General features: G+C 34.6%; 2 protein-coding genes across 2 annotated transcripts; both read left to right on the top strand.

Annotated features, from left to right (window-relative positions):
- The first annotated feature begins 1894 nt into the window (after nucleotides 1-1894).
- LOC101737000 (pancreatic lipase-related protein 2) lies at nucleotides 1895-15018 on the top strand. The gene is made up of 11 exons (XM_038018892.2): nucleotides 1895-2375; nucleotides 2591-2708; nucleotides 7275-7422; nucleotides 8430-8591; nucleotides 8672-8767; nucleotides 8845-8992; nucleotides 9261-9478; nucleotides 11067-11232; nucleotides 12136-12274; nucleotides 13642-13833; nucleotides 14756-15018. Exons 1-11 carry the CDS (start codon nucleotides 2270-2272, stop codon nucleotides 14835-14837), a joined length of 1575 nt encoding a protein of 524 aa, XP_037874820.1. The 5' UTR covers nucleotides 1895-2269; the 3' UTR covers nucleotides 14838-15018.
- Nucleotides 15019-15599: 581 nt separating this feature from the next.
- LOC101739330 (THUMP domain-containing protein 1 homolog) lies at nucleotides 15600-16774 on the top strand. Its single transcript, XM_004931879.4, has one exon. The coding sequence runs from the start codon at nucleotides 15758-15760 to the stop codon at nucleotides 16631-16633; it is 876 nt and encodes a 291-aa protein (XP_004931936.2). The 5' UTR covers nucleotides 15600-15757; the 3' UTR covers nucleotides 16634-16774.
- The last annotated feature ends 898 nt before the right edge of the window (nucleotides 16775-17672 follow it).

The raw sequence follows: 17672 nt of genomic DNA, 5'->3' as shown, positions 1-17672 counted from the left end.
GCTTCCACCATCTCTTTCAATTCATTGTTATTCACATGTGTCTTTCATTATGTCTTTCACGTGGTTCGTTCTTGAAATCAAAATTTCCATTACAAAAGCGTTTAAACCAAAATTGCACGGTGCGTTCATTAGCAGTCCCCTCCAAACGCAATATTGATATTGCGAGCTGTTTCTACAGCGCTAGTTCCGCGTCGGAACTCTAATCCAAAATCACTCGAATTTTCGAAGTATCCATTTTTCTTGTCTAAACTGAATAAAAAAAACAACTGAAAGTCGATAATTGAATATTGCACATTTTTTAAAAGAAGAACCTTTTAGGTCCCATTTGAAAAAGTTTCACTCAAAAATCTCAAACCATGAAGGTTCTATGTCAATTCGAAGCACCTATTACAATAAAACGGCAATTTCATACTATAACCCCTATTATATCGATCGAAATCTGTCACTTGAAATCACAATACTTTGCATCCTACTAAATCATTACCCAAAAACCATTACGACCAGTTTTTTTAGTCTCGTTATAATGACATAATATAAGACCTCTTGTGAGCGCTCTGCATACATACACCTTTAGACAATGGAGTGACGTACTGTTCTCCAACTCACGCTGGTTCAAACCCAGCACAGCTGGTTTTGGGGTCACAAGCTGGAACCCTGCCGGAGCGGACTTCATGGACCCATACGTAAGGTATCCCGTGTGATAAGGTAATAAGAAAAGCGAGCTAAACGCATCGCATCACCTCCTTTGCCCCGACCGAGTTTTATCTCTGGCGACGCTCCGACGCCGTTGAGTAACAGGAGATTTTAATTGTTTCAACTCCGATGTACCCCGCCCGTTGCCCCCAGCGTGTGAGGATAAAAGCATTTTCCTGCCGTTAAAAACAACGACCATTGAAATTAATTAAATAAATCTATTTTTGGGCACTTCGTGTATTCCAGCTGTAATCAGCTTGTTGATTACAATGTTTGCTCAATAATTATATCTTTAATTAGAAGAAACTATCAATAACGGTTCCAAAGTCCAAGTAAGATGTGTTTACCATTTTTTTTTCCTTTAACTCATTTGTTTCATAATGATTTTCATTTTTATATTTTATTTTACTTTTATCTCAAAACTTAGTCCGTCATCTAAAATTGCTTATACCTTAACTTTTGATCATGATGCCATCCCATATTATATATGAGTCGTCTATTATCAAAGGCGGCAATCTGTGCATTTGGACAAAAAAAAATTATTGATATGTCAATACAGATTTATTTGAATATAATCGTCTCCTTCAAAGAATACGGTTCAAAACATGCATTAAATAAAGGTTAATAGTTAACCTGTTATTTATCTAAGATGTCGTTCCGAAGAGTTTTGTGACTGCCAATGGAATACAAAGTCAATAATTCGTTTTTCTGATTTACCAATCATTGTCCAAAAGTCAGATTGCCGCCTTTGATAATAGTCGACTCATATGCTACACTAGGACGAGGCGACATAATATCCATAATAATGTAACATGGAGTCGCAAAGTCAAGGATAAATCAGCCCCGTCTTATTTGGGGTATTTTGTGCTCATTAGACCTTGTAGACAAGGTCTGTAGGCTTATAGACGTAGGCTAGGATCTAAGAATTTCATAGTCGGATTAATTGCTGGATTGTCGGATTAATATTAGTTTAAAATCTAATAAAAAAAAAAAAAAAATTATACACATTACATTTCGAGGCATGCTTTAAAATATTTACATTAAGTACACTAGTCTAGGACTTCAATGAATCGTATCGGTAAGAAGCCAATCATAGATCAGTATTTTTGGAACTAACACAGCTTCATTATTAAATGTAAATCCATTAAACGAAACTATAGGCATGTCATTGTATATTAATAGTAGGTAATGTAAGTACCTACTGATTAACAGTCGACCAGACTGCTCGTGCGTCAATTGTTTTTTAACAAATTAGTAGTGGAACGATAACGTCGTAACCCCTGTTATCGCCGCATCCCGGTACGTCTGCGAACTAGAAGCTGGATCTGTTTGGTAGCGACACTCAATTGAAAGTACGCGAGGTGCATCAACCGAGTGTATATAAACAAGTTCTTACTTCGCGCATTTCATTTAACATTAGTCAGTTGAACGATTAGCTACAGCAGCGTTTCAGTTCGGGTCAATTTCGGATCAAATTACGCTGTTGCCGGTCCCGCGAAACGTACACACGTTGTGACATTTCCACGTGCACTTTGAAATTCGCGTTCCTTTTGTGTGTACGAGAACAGATTCAGGGATGATGTACAATCGAACGAGTGCAACGTTGATGCTGCAGACCATCATGCTCTTGATGAAGAAGCAGAATTCGACGGATGTCACTAATTTCCCTGCAGGATTTAGTGGTAAGTTTTTACATTACCTTTATTTTACTGTGATTGATTCTTTTTTAAGCCGCATCGTGTACTAGTTTCGGATCATTATGTACTTTATTAATGTGCCATATTTTTTATGTATCTTTATCCACCGTACACCATGCACCGGCCAAATCATAACGTACTCATTTTACACTGATAAATATACGTGTGAGTTTCACAAGATACATTTATGCCTATTGTAGATGATATGGAACTGGAGCGATGTTATGACATCTACGGATGTTTTTCTAAAGCCTACCCGTGGACGGAGCACAGACCCGATAATTATTTCCCTGCATCTGTCGAGTCAATGGCAATACGGTAAGTTATTGCGAATTTCAGACAGCAAGGAGATAAAATACTCATGGGGCTTACTGTTAGTAACTAAACGCTGCAGTCGGTCTTCGGACAAATTTTTTGCTTGTGCTCGTCGGTTAATATTAGGCCTTTTTTATTATTATTTTTATTGCGTAGATGGGACGAGCTCACAGCCCACCTAGTGTTAAATGGTTACCGGAGCCCATAGACATCTACAACTTAAATGCGCCACACACCTTGAGATATAAGTTCTAAGGTCTCAGTATAGTTGCAACGGCTGCCCCACCATTCAAACCGAACTGCTTACTGCTGTTTTGCATTACTGCTTCAAGGCAGGGTAGTAGGCGGGGTAGTTGTATCTACCTAGATTTTTATTACACGATGTTATTCCTTCACTGTGGAAGTCAATCGTGAACATTTGTCAAGTACGTATTTTATTAGAAAAATTGGTACCCGCCTGCGGGATTCGAACATCGTTGCTTCGCTAGATACGAATGCACCGGACGTCTTATCCTTTAGGCCACGACGACTTTGAATTTATTAGTGTGTGATGATTACAAAACCTTCACTATAAGTAAATTATTTTATTTGTTTTTCAATTATATCAAGCGGAGAACTAAAACATGGAACCGTGAAACTCAAGCTCCTGTTTTAAATGAATAATTTGATATTTTATAATGGTTTTTAGATTGCTTGTTACTTGAAAATTTTATTCTGGGCTGTTTTATTTGCATCGGTATCTAACGCGTACATAGCCCACCTAATATAAAGCGGTTACCGTCGAAATAGTTGTCGATAACTATAGTTGTTGCAAAGTACGACTGCGCGTCGCCCTTAGTTGTGTAAGTGATCAATCTGTTTACGCGTCAATGTACGTGTGAGAGCACGTAGGGTTAGCAAACAAAAATTCCTTAATTCAAGTTATGAATTTCAACTATTTTTATATTTTAAGTATTTTTTAATTCATATATTAGGAGTAGTCAAAATAAAAATAAACAACATTGTTAAAGCAACTACCAATTTACATTAGTAATAATAATTAATTGCAGGTAGGAAATAAAATAAACACAAAAGAAATGTAATCCTTAACAATACCTTAACTCTACACAAAATAAAAAGCTCTCTCAGTTATTATTATTAAAAAATCATGTTAATTTATATCACTACCTTCATCGAACATTTCTACACTGTCACTGTCATCATCTTCACTGATATTTATATTAAAATGAATCAATAAATTAATAAATAATAATTAAATATGAATTTAATTAATTTATTCATAATTTTACTTTTAAGATTTGATATGCTGACCATACTTCGTGAACAGTAGAAACGTGGAAACAACAAGTACAAGTGACTCGAGCGACGGCTCACTCGCTACTGACCGCTCCGTCGGGTACACACACTAACGAAAGTGTGTATTTACGATTACAACTACAAATAACGGCCACGCGTGCTCGTACTTTGCAATAACTATATTATAATTAACATTTCATTTATTTGTTTACTTTCGCTTAAAAGTTATAGCCAAGATTTATTTAATTTAAATTGATATAAAATGAGACCGAATCTGCATGTAAGAAAACAGATTTATCAATAACAAATGCAAGGATCTATCAAGTCTCTTTTAGTTGTAACTAAAACATGAGACCCTAGAACTTATATCTCAAGGTGGGTGGCGCATTTACGTTATACAGTCAAACCTGGATAAGTAAGAAAACTCTATAAGTGAGAGTAATAGCAAGGACCCGTCATTTTAAGCTCCCAAAACCTCTATTAGCGAGAAACAAACCTCTGTAAGAGAGAGTCGTTTTTTTCTCATGGACCTCCGTAAGTGAGACTGCTACCTATCTATACCTCTATAAGCGACAGCCGAGCTTTATTTATTTATTTATATTATTTAGGAGGAACAAATGACAAACCAAATCACAAATTTAACATCTTCTATTTTATGACTCATTTTTAACTTTCGTGGAACTTCCTATCATTGTTTTTGTATTATTTTCTCGTGAATATTGAACTTATTCTATTTCTTGGAACTAAATAACGTTGTTATTTTATCGTATTCTTTTATCGCATTATTTTCGAATGGACACGTGTGCCTGTGTACCGTCCTGTTTGTCGGACTTACTCAGTTTATCGTTAATCAATTGCGAAGGAAAGTTCTGTTCTGCATCATGTAAAAACAGAAAATTAAAGTACTGTCATTAAAGTCATAAACTTAAAATAGTGAATGCATTTGAATGCGGAAAATCGCGAATCGAAATTCAGAGGGAGCATTAGCGAGAAACTCGGCTTAGTGTGAAACCTCTATAAGCGAGAATGAGATTGTGCTCCCTTGAACTCTCGCTTATCCAGGTTTGACTGTAGATGTCTATGGGCTCCAGTAACCACTTAACACCAGGTGGGCTGTGAGCTCGTCCACTCATCTAAGCAATAAAAAAAAATAAAAAAAAGGCAAAAATGAATCAATATGTCATAATTTGCATATCCATAAATTGTGTAGGTACAGCTACCAATAATGTGAAAAATTTAATAAAAGAATCTTAATTGATCAAAAATTTTCATGGAATGCACAGATAAAAGAGGTTTGCCGTAAGGTGTTTGCATCAGCTGGATCTTTAAGACGGTTACGATTTTTTTTTCCAACTGCCACTAAAACTGCGTTTGCACAATCTCTCCTTCCAATTCTTGACTACGCCGATGCCAGCTATACTGATTTAACCGAAACACAACTTGATAAACTTGAGCGGTTACAAAATTTATGCATAAGATTCATATTTCGTTTACGGAAATATGATCATGTATCTGAATTTTGCGCTAAACTCAAGTGGTTGCCAATTCGCCTTCGCCGTAATACTCATGTCCATTCTTTACTATATTGTATTCTCTTTATATATCTCAAAGAACGTTTCAAGTTCCTAGGTGATACGCATAGTTTTTCCCTGAGATCATCGGATAGCCTGAGACTGAAAAGGCGGGCGCATTCATCATCATTCTTTGATAACTCATTCACCATCCAGGCGGTTCGATTGTGGAATTTTCTGCCGGATGTAGTGAGAAGTGCTCCAACTTTAAACTGCTTTAAAATAATGGTGAAAGAACTTTACCTATCCGCCTAGTGTTGTTTGCTGTTTATGCTTTATCCATACCGTTGATGTATTATGTGAACCTATGTAAGTATATTGGAATATAAATCATATAGTGATTTCATATTATATTTAATGGTATATATCTATTTATTCTATGTTTGTATTTTCTTTAATAATATATTATTAATAGTACACCGCAACATACCTGCTGTATCTTTATCTGTCCAGAATTTTGGGTAATTAAACGGTTGTCTGGAAGAAATCGCTTTTAGCGATAAGACCGCCTGTTGTACAAACGTATCTCCTTGTTGACTTTTCTAATGTTCATTGTGTTTTGGTGTGCAATAAAGTATGTTCTCTCTCTATACCAGTATTAGTGACATTCCATATAATTATTAATTGAATAGTAAACAAAATCAAAGTGCATGTTTATCAGCCACGCTTACTGAGCGGTCTAATAACATCATTAATTATATACATAAATGAGAGGGCGTGGTGCATCGGCACTTTCATAATTTATGTTATTAAGTCACTTCGCAATTTCGTATTAAAAGTTGTTTATTTCGCGTGTAATCAATACTAAACCTAAACCTCGGGACCTTAATATCAGTGGAGCTGATTATACGAGTAGGATCCGCTTCGTGGACTCACAATATGTGCGTATTGATTATATGTATAGTATGTTGTGTTGAGCATATTAAAATGTCTCGGGACGATAAGAGTCGGGGGGCTCGTCCGTGACATCAATCAATAGCAAATGAAGACAAAACAAATATTTATGTTCTGTAATTGCATGTGGCGCGTGTACAACCGTCACGATAAATAAATAATTTATTTGTTTTTTGTTGCAATGTATGCGTTATCTAAAAGATTGAATGCTTTAGGTGTACTGACCTGAAACTTCTAGAATTTGTTTACTAAAGACGACGTCTCAAAGAGAGGTTAATTGAAGGGGTTTTTTTCCAGGTTATGTAATTTGGCTTTACTGGTTTCTCGCAGCTTTAAAATTAAAATGTAGTAGTAGATTACCCACGAGCTAACACGAGCCCTGATATGTCCTTCTTCAAACGAGGCTTGTGGAGCGTATTAAGCGGTAGGCAGCGTCTTGGTTTTGTCCCTGGCATTGCTGACGTCCATAAGCGACGGTAACCACTGTTCATCAGGTGGGCCATATACTCCTCTGCCTGCACTAGTAACAAAAAAAAGAGCTGAGAGGAATTTATAGACATTACTTGGAACAATTGCATTTGTCCATAGTATGTTTCCAGTGATAGGTTTTTGTTACGTTCTATCAAACCACGGAATGACTATTCTTCAAGGTTTTCGCAGCATTTTGTTATTTTTGTACAATTAAAAGATATTTTCTGAGAGATTGGAGAGCGCGTTAATTGAGCGCTCTGCATTTTATGACCACAAGCATTTGTCTGTACAGATTGTGAAAATTTAAATTATAAGAAAATAACATTGTTTTCTGCAGGTATCCAACTTTTACTCGTCGGAACCGAAAAATACCAGTGTTGCTTCATGCCGATAATACGGACAGAATACAAAATGCCAATCTTGATGCGAATGGACCGTTTTACTTCATATCGCACGGCTTCTTGGAAGGAGGTCACAAGAAATGGGTAATCTGTTTACTTACGGTTATTCCAAACATATTGACAGGGAAAATCGAATGACGCATAAGATTGAAATAGCTTTGTTTAAGTTTTTAGACATAATCATGAAACTTTAGTTGATTTTCAAGGGCACTTGCGCGTCGCGTAGGGATTTCTTTAATTTCAAACAGCGTTATAAATTTATTTTCACTAGAAACGAAATCTTCAAAAATTTTCTTTTGAATATCCGTCTGTCTATTTCTGCGTGTTTCTATAATCTATATAAATACAATCAAATTCAATGCTAGAGGTCCGCCGTCATGCGTGCATCGTGTAAAAACAACTGAGATATTGATATATATTTTTAGGTGTACTTCTGACGCATTTTATATAAAAATATATGTAGGTATATCACGATATTAGTATCTTTATTTAATATGAAGTAATTAAAGTTGTAATTTCATAAGGGCATTAAGTTATTAGCTCTCAGTTGTAACAGTAACAATTACGACTACACCCACATTTTTTTTTATTGCCCTTGTAGGCAGACGAGCATAGGGCCCACCTGATGGTGAGTGGTTACCGTCGCCCATGGACTTCAGCGATACCAGGGGCAGAGCCAAGCCACTGCCTACCGCAATAATCTAAACTCTAAATTAATAACCTTTAAACTAATCACAAACTTCCGTGCCGCGTGATGCGAGTGACGTTACTATACCGCGAAAAAACTTACCACATCCATTTTTTTACGTTATATATGTTTAAACCACTTCACACTTCTTGATCACCTACTTTGTGTGCTAATGTGTACGTTTGAAGTGTAATAAAAATGAAACCCCATCAAATATATAATTAAGGTAATGATTATTGATGGTAGATCGTATTCCGAGTCTGCGCGGATAATTATCACAAGTTGCTTCTTTTTTGCCCCGAAGCTGTCGTACATTTCGCTTCGAAGGGTGGGGCAGGCCTTAACGCAATATTAAAATTTCGACGTCATATTAAAAGTAAACAACAAAATTTGCCATTTGCAGATTGAAAATCTAGCAAATGCCCTCTTAGACATTGACGGTAACGAATCAGCCACAGTGATCATAGTTGACTGGCGTGGGGGTTCCCAACCTCCGTATGGACAATCGGTTGCTAATATTAGATTGGTCGGAGTTATGACCGCCCACTTGATACACAATATTTATGTAAGTACCATTGTATTAATAGCGATTTTTTTTTATTTTTTGACTTGACTTAAGGTACAACGTTTACTTTTTTATTTCAGGAAGTTTTGCAGTTGCCACATATAGATAATTTTCATTTCATTGGTCATTCACTCGGCGCCCATTTAGGCGGTTATTGTGGCCACGAATTGCAGAAGGTTACAATTTTTTTACAAAAGTCTACATCTAATATTCATATGCCGTTTGACAATTAAACATAATGATTAATTTACAGAAGTTCAATTTGAAACTAGGACGAATAACTGGTTTGGATCCGGCCGCCCCGTACTTCAGCAGGACGGTGACTTTGGTTCGCTTGGACAGATCTGATGCTAAATATGTCGATATCATTCACAGCAACGCGATGCCTCTTTATTTCTCAGGTAAGCTTACCGAGCACATTTAATTTAGAATTATGTTAACTGCTAGACATAGACACAGTAAGAAATTCCAAATGTTTATGATTCATTGTTAATAGTCGCGTTCCGCGTGGTTTCAATGCCTTGACATTCGAAAGAAGTAAAATTAATTCATTTGAAAAAAAAAAACGTTATTTGTATTCATTAATGTAGAAAAATGTTCTCACTTTACTACAATATATAAATTTGTAAATGAATAAACTAGGAATCAATGATTTTTTTCTCTTTCCAGGTTTCGGAATATCAGAACCGATAGGCCACGTGGATTTCTATCCAAATGGCGGTTCGACCCAGCCCGGTTGCAAGCAATCTGACTCGCCCAACCAAAGCGCTTCGTACCAACAAGTCGTCAAGTACGTAGGCTGCAACCACGAAAGAAGCCACGAGTACTTCACGGAAAGTATTGCACCCACGTGTCCCTTCATGGCGATACAATGTGAATCTCATGAAGTGAGTAATCGAACTTTACTACGCACTAACAGCAATTAACTCGAAGTAATTTAAAAAAAACGGACATCCTATCATAATTACTACTTTATTTTTAATTGCTTTCATTTGCGCTATTATGCGCTTAAAACATTATATGCTTATAATTTTAAAATAATGAAACCGATTCACTTTCTTCAGACCTCAAATAATTCCTTTGCCAAAAATGTATTGAAATATGTAATTCTGGCATTTCATCATTATCAGCCTGCAGGCGTCGACGTTTGGACATAATCTTTCCACAAGATTCACGACAGGTTTCGCATTGCGAGTATTCTTGTGAAATACACAACCAACTCATAATTGTAGCCCAGAAAATTGTTGGCCCAAGTGCTAAGCGACATACAAAAAAGATAATTTGTAGGTAATTTAGGTCAAAAGGCGAGTTAAACTCGGAGATGGGTTTTTTTAACTCTTTGGAGTTGAGTGAGATAAAAACTAGCCGACCTTTTGCTTAGATTTTTATTCATGATGAGATATATTTTAAAACCTCCCATTTCGAACAGTGGAAGTTGCTTATAGTAATATGTATACAGTGTAATATTAAAGTTTTTCATGCAGTTCACACTGCTATGCACTGATGACTTGTTTAAATACATTTTATTCTGTCTTCGTTTTGGCTAATAATATTTGCAAAATAATCGAAATCAATATTTATTTCCCTTTTTTTAAATCGTTGCAATTATGGTTTTTAATTTCTTTAAAAACGTGTGCTTCAAAAATTTAGTACAAACGAGAGACGGTAAAATAACCTAGAGAATGAGAAAATTAAACCACATAACAATGAAAAGTATAAAGATACAACTTGATAGTAAAAAAAACTGGCACAATTAAACACACAATTATAAAATAAAAATGCACTCAAATGTGTTTAAAATCAACACTCGGTATATCTATATATCGGCATATTTGAAATTCAAAAGTACAGTTTTTAATTAAATAGATTTAAACATAAAATATAGAGCATTTAGACTTATTTGTAATAAGATCTCATTAATTTTAATTAACCATTTAAAATAAACTTGATACATGCTGTAAACGTCGGATGGATGACCATGGTTAATTTAAATGGTCTCGAATAATTAATCGTTAACCTATTTCTATATGTATTTTAATTTATATATTGTGTACACACAGCTGTTAGAAGAAACACGACCATAAGGATACAGAGTACAAGGGCAAGAGTAATTATACAACAAGGTTTTAATCTTGCTCTATATCTTTCTCGAATATCATAATATGTACTTTTTTTTTTTCAAATATAACATGTCTCTATATGTAATATATATATAGGTATGCAGAGATAAAACATTTAAGGTTCATTTTCTCTGTTAATTCATCAACCGTTTTTGTTTCGTAGCTTTTGACACGATTTTGTTTTTTTATCGGTTCTGCTAAAGATTTTATCACATCTTGTAACCTAAGACTGCGTCAGTTCAATTTAGCATAATACTACGTTTACCTTTACTTAAATATTCAAATGAAACACGTAGATTATTCTAGTAATCGACGACAATACGATAATATTTTTTTTTTATTTTTTTTTTTCTAGGCGTTCCTAGCTGGCAATTGCACAAACTGCGACAACAAACACTTCTGTATACCAATGGGATATCACTCGTATGACTTATACAAACATCTTCAAATAGGCGGGCTCGTCGATACGAATACTAATATAGCTCTTTATTCGCTAACCGGTAACGCGAAACCTTATTGCAGTAAGTAACATACAGTTTAGTTATTTTTTGTTTAATACATATATTCCTTTGAATACTGTATAAACATATATATGTATATATTTGAGTATATATGTATGTACGTATTAGTAATTTAATATAAATTTCATTACACCTACCACTATTTTCTCTGCACTACCTTTGATTGATTGGTAGAGAATAATGCCTTACGCATTAAGTCCGCCAATGTAACTTTACTGGTGGTAGGACCTCTTGTGAGTCCGCGCGGGTGGGTACCACCATCCTGCCTATTTCTGCCGTGAAGCAATAATGCGTTTCGGTTTGAAGGGTGGGGCAGCCGTTGCAACTAACTTGAGACCTTAGAACTTATATCTCAAGATGGGTGGCGCATTTACGTTGTGGATGTCTATGGGCTCCAGTAACCACTTAACACCAGATGGGCTGTGAGCTCGTCCACCTATCTAAGCAATAAAAAAAAATTATGTAAATTTTACATGAAGTGTTATAAATAAATAAATAATGCTCAATTACATTTAATACCGTTACCAAAAAGTAAACACCAAGTCAGATGAGACTTAAATAGAATCAGAACTTATGTCCTACCCGGTGCTAAGAGGTTGTTAAATCTCATTAACTGTTTCGTCTTCACTGTAATGAAACATCGGCTAACCTACTTTTTAAACTAAAACTTATGATTGCAATGTTCCAAACTCACTTATTAAATCGACTTCAAACTTTTTACACCCATTGGCAGTCCGGGGTGAAGAGTATGTCATCAACATACAACCTATTCAATAAATGAGCCTATTTCACACATTCAGCATTAATCATAATTTAAAAAAACATAAGATAATAATAATTTGCGGCTTCGAGTTTTTTATTGTTACTGTTATTTTAATGTATTCTTTTATTTATTTATTTTAGAAGTACATTACAAAGTCGTTTTGAAAGTAGCGAATTCGACGGAGAGTAAGAATCACGGACCGGAATCCGGTAAGGTAACGATCACTTTGGTGGACAGAAACAATAATAAAACCGATCGGAGATCCCTCAATCCGGAACAGTAAGTTGAAACTAGTTTCATTAAACTATTGTAATGTTTTCGTATATTTCTACCTATATAACACCACCGACTGCTTTAATGTATTCCAAGAAAGAGTAGATCACATCTGCTTTGATTTGAGACTTCCACCTAACATATGAAGGTGGACGACGGAAATTCCTTTATTGCGTTTCAATAAGCTCTGTCAAATATTTAAGCAAATCGACCCTGAGATAATTTTTCGATTGGCGTTAGGTCTGAATAACAAGACTGGATTGTATAAGAATTCTTAAAGATACGATCTTAATATTATAAATTGTAATTCAACACTGAACTACTTTATCGCAGTTTCTGATATAATCGAATTGTATTTCCAACTCTTATATAAGGAAGGCGGAGACTGTGAATTGTTTATAAAATGATGACGTCATCAACATTACGTAACATCAGTATTGGTTAATATAGAACGGAATATTCCATTATATGATTTGTTATAAGTAAATATAATAAACTACTTTTTTTTATTAAAATCGAGCCCAGATTCATTACTATGTAGCTTCAAATTTAAATAACCTTTTGAGTAGTTTTGTTTGCATTTTAGGATTGTAAAATTCCAGATAAATATTATTCTCCGTTAGAACTTAACTAAAACATGGGCGCTGTAGATAAATATCTCCTGTGTGACTTCTTAAACGATTGCTATTTGACCTATATATTTAATTTGTATATTTAAACTGCGATTACAAAAGTATAAACGAATTACGTAATTGTTATTTACGCCATAAAAACTTAATAGGTCTTGATGTTGAACCTATTAATTAGCTAGTCGAAATTGAAACACAACAATTATTGTTTATTTCTTCATTATTATATACAATATTTTTAATTATATCCTATAAACTTATACGAAGCTTGTGCTAAATAAATAAATTGTCGCATATATGTATTATGTCAATTTAATTCAGCAGTTTTATAAATCTGTTACATCAAAAAAAAAATTTTTAAATTTATAAATTATATCTTAGAGTACAACAATGGTATTCTATGTTAATTGTGAATTATATTTGTATGCTAATTTGTTATTGACGTAAATGGTAGATATCGTTTGGGCCCATCTGATGTTACTAAAACCCAAACTGCAGACGTGGGGCCGTGCGTCTAGAAAGGGTTGAATTTCTGACCTTATAAATACTGACGTTACCAAGTTGCCGACTAACGAAAAACGCATACATATGACGTCACAGCCATTGAACTGTGGACGTCAAAGTACGGTAGCTCATTTAACTGAGCTCATGTTTTCAATTTATTTATTTTTAAGTTGTTTTTTTTTGTTAGACAATAAAGTACAAAATTACTATAACACTAATTTGTCTACCTTTTTTTTCCAGAAAATATTACAAGCCCGGAGAAATTGAAACGAAAATGCTGGCTTTCCAAGATGCCGGTAACCCCCCTCTGTACGTAATAGTTGAATGGAAGTACGAAGCCTCATTATTCAACCCAATGACGTGGAGATTAATAAAATCCCCAAGTATTTTCATCGAATATATAAAACTTTCGTCGATCGAATACAATACTGAGTAAGGAAATAGAAATTATTATATTTGATCATAATTATTTTACTAACCTCAAATGGCTGACTGTTAACGCATAACTTACAACACTGGTACTTATGATAACTAATGAGAGTTTGATAGAAAGGTAAAGTGAAAAGGAAAATAGGGATGATCACAGAAGGACGAAGTAATCGTGGCCTTAAAGATAATACGCACGGTGCATTCGTATCGAGCGATGCGTCTGTGCCGGTGTTCGAATCCCGCAGGCAGGCACCAATTTTTCTAATGAAATAGGTACTTAACAAGTATTCACGAATTACTTCCACGTTGAAGGAATCGCATCGTGTAATAAAAATCAAACTCGCAAAAATTATAATTTGCGTAATTAAGTACTGGTGGCAAAGCGTCTTGTGAGCCCGCATGAGCTTGCTCCGCTTTTTCTGCCGTGAATCAACTGGTGGAGTTGGAATAGCCCTTTGACGCTATCAATAATTGGGGAGGGGAAAAACAAAAATGAATCTAATCAGTGCTCCCCAATTGCGCTATCCGAATACTGATACCATAAATAACTCACGTCACGATTACTGGCGGTAGGACTTCTTGTAAGTCCGCGCGGGTAGGTACCACCACCCGGCCTATTTCTGCCGTGAAGCAGTCATGCCTTTCGGCTTGAAGGGTAGGGCAGCCGTTGTAACAATACTTGAGATCTTAGAACTTATATATCAAGATGGGTGGCGCATTTACGTTGTAGATGTCTATGGGCTCCAGTAACCACTTAACATCAGGTGGGCTGTGAGTTCGTCCACCCATCTAAGCAATAAAAAAAAACGTCCGAAGCACTCTTAACCCTTGTCGCTTGAAGGTCGGAAGAATGTTTTTTCTTGTTTCAGAAATTAATTATTTCAAAATAACCAATGACTAAGAACTCCCAAATTATTTGTTACAGAATAACGGTATGCCCAAAAATGAAAAAACCTGTCGTCAACAATCTGCCAACGGTCATGAAAACGAAATACTGCAAGTTCTAAGAAAATTAAATGAACCACATTACAATAGCAATGCAATTGTTAATTTATTAAGTCTACGAAAAGTATTCTTTTAGTATTCTATCAATTAGATTTAAGCACATGTTGGATATTTGAACTGTTAAGGAAATTAATACGTAATTTAATATTTAGATTACTTTATTAAAGTGTAATCAAACAAAAACATATTTTGCTTTAATTTTTCGTATTTTACAATGTAGGTATTGTTTAAGCCTTTAGAGAAATCGTTTCTAAAGCAGAGAAGGGAAAAATATATCACATGTCAATGAAATAAAGAATACTCTTTGAATCAAGTTCAATTTGGCTAAATGCTTTTTCATTTAAATATTTACAAAATACATACCATACTATTAAAGAGAAAACTTGATTAGTCTCAGGGACCTACCTACCTATAATGAATCTGAGAAACGTTTTATTTGCTATTCGTATAAATTTTTGAACAGAAAAACTATTCAAAGATGGTTCCGTGGCGAATACAATAGTCGACTGTAACTGTATCAGTCTGTATCAGGTTCTGTCTAGGCGCCGTTACAAAGTTAATTCTTTCGTGATTGGTTCTATGATAAATACGCATCCAAATCCCTCTTCGATATGTCAGCTTATTTTGAAAATGTTAGTGCGATTCAGAATCCTGTCAAATATGTTATATTCTCTAAAAGTTAGGGAAAAAAATATCAAAGAACATTTTTGCGCTAAATAGGCTCAAAAGCTCAGCTACCACTTGCCGTTAGGAAAATGTCAAAACAGTGACAACTTTGACCAGTGACACTTGCGTTTCAAGCGGTTTGTTGGAAGGTTGGATGTTGTTGAGTTAGTAATTCAATTCAATACGTAACATAATAATCTGTTATATCATCCATACTTATAAAGATCGATTGCATAGTTGATTCGGTGCATTCAACATGGGTGACACGAGGAAAAAGAAGAAATTTTACTTTAGGAAACGAAGAAACAAATATTTCTTAGAACCCGGCTTCAAGGGCTTCTTTTGCACGTGTAACTTTAGAGAAAAAGACTGCGTCAAAGAAGTATATAATCTTCTGAACGAATATGCCAGTAAACTCTACCCAGATTTAGATGTGGAGCAAGTTCCACCGTCTGCAGTACCTGAGTCAGACGCTCCCGAGGATAGGTCCGAGAGCGAGTCTGAAGATGAGACTGATATTGGAGACATACTAAGAAGGGAAGTGGATTCAATAAAAAAAAATTCGCAGAAATCTTTACGGTTTAAAAGATTTCAAGTGGTTGAAACGGGTGCATCAAATTGTATCTTTGTTAAAACCAATTTACCTAGTCCAGAGGAACTGACCACCGCCATTATAAAAGACCTAATCGCTACACGAATTCAGAAAACCAGACATGTGATGCGACTGCTTCCAATAATGATTACTTGTAAAGCAAACCTTCCGGACATAATGGAAAGCGCTGGAAAACTTTTTGATAAGTATTTCTTAAAAGAACCAACTAGCTTTTCTGTAGTTTTCAACAAAAGATTCAATAACAGTGTATCCCGAGACTTGATCATCAAAGAGCTTGCGGAATTAGTAGTTGTAAAAAACAGGGAGAACAAAGCTGACCTCAAAAATCCAGGTCTCTGCATTATAGTTGAAGTTATTAAAGGAATGTGCTTGCTGAGTATTGTTGATAACTACTTTACTTATAAAAAATATAATCTTAATGAAATATGCAAGGAAGAATCAAATGATTCTGAAGAATCACAGGCAAAAAAATTCAAGAGTAGCTTGAACTGTGAAACTGAGGAACAGAATACTCAATAAATCTACATATTTCCCTAGAGTTTTTCTACATTAAATTTTTTTCTAACCTATCCCTAGGTTGCTGCGCCTGGAAGCTTATACCAACTCTTATACCAAATTTTCTACTTATTATAATATTTTTCATTAAAGTTTTAACCCTAATCTGTGTATTTTTTCACCTTAATTATGTTAACAATTACTTAGTTTTACAATAACCTATGTTATATTAAGGTTTTTACAAGATTATGTAACAAGAGAACCGCTTAATGCTGTGGCATTGGTTACATAACTGGCTGAAGGCTTAGTAGGTCACTTTGTGCCTCAAATTTATAGATAAGACTCTGTCATAAAAGTAAGTATATTTTATACTAGTTATGACCACAAAATGACTAATGAGCTATGACTATCTATCTGTTTGCTTATTAATAGTTCAAGTTAATAATTTGGACTGAAGAAAATTCTACTCCTGTAATGGCAATATTACTTTATGCCTTTATCAAATGATTTAGTTACATGTTGTATCGAAAGATGGCAGTATGCCATAAAATACTCCATGCTTCTATATAACTTCTGAAATATAATTTCTCTACTAAGTATTTTAATGTTGTTTTAGATCCTTCATTGTTAAATGGATAATTAGAAGTTTTTATTGGTAAGAGGTTTTCAATCAGATCAACAGCGTTATCTACTTGAATTTCAATCACCCATAGATGTCAATACGTACTAAAAGATGAAAAAATGAATTTGCTACACAGATGCAAATAATTAAACTAACTATCTTTATAGCAAACATTTAAACAGTGAATCTTATTTTACACATCAAAAATAGTGAAAAGGGTTTAAAAAGAGGTTGAAATGGATTTCTTTTTGCTATACCTATTTTTTGTTTCTGTTTGTATTAAGTAATAAAAATAAGTAGGTTCTGAAATAAAAATAAATAAAAAACCAAGTTAGTATAACAGAATTTTTTTTGGTATGTTAGTAAAAAAATATCACTATTTTATTAATTATCATGAACTTATAAAACATTTTTACATATTCCCAAAATTTAAGGTAAGCT

This window comes from Bombyx mori, chromosome 22 (genome assembly GCF_030269925.1).
Source record: "Bombyx mori chromosome 22, ASM3026992v2".
Taxonomy (NCBI): Eukaryota; Metazoa; Arthropoda; class Insecta; order Lepidoptera; family Bombycidae; genus Bombyx; species Bombyx mori.
The sequence above is the reverse complement of the archived record's forward strand: the minus strand, read 5'-3'. Positions and strand labels throughout refer to the sequence as shown.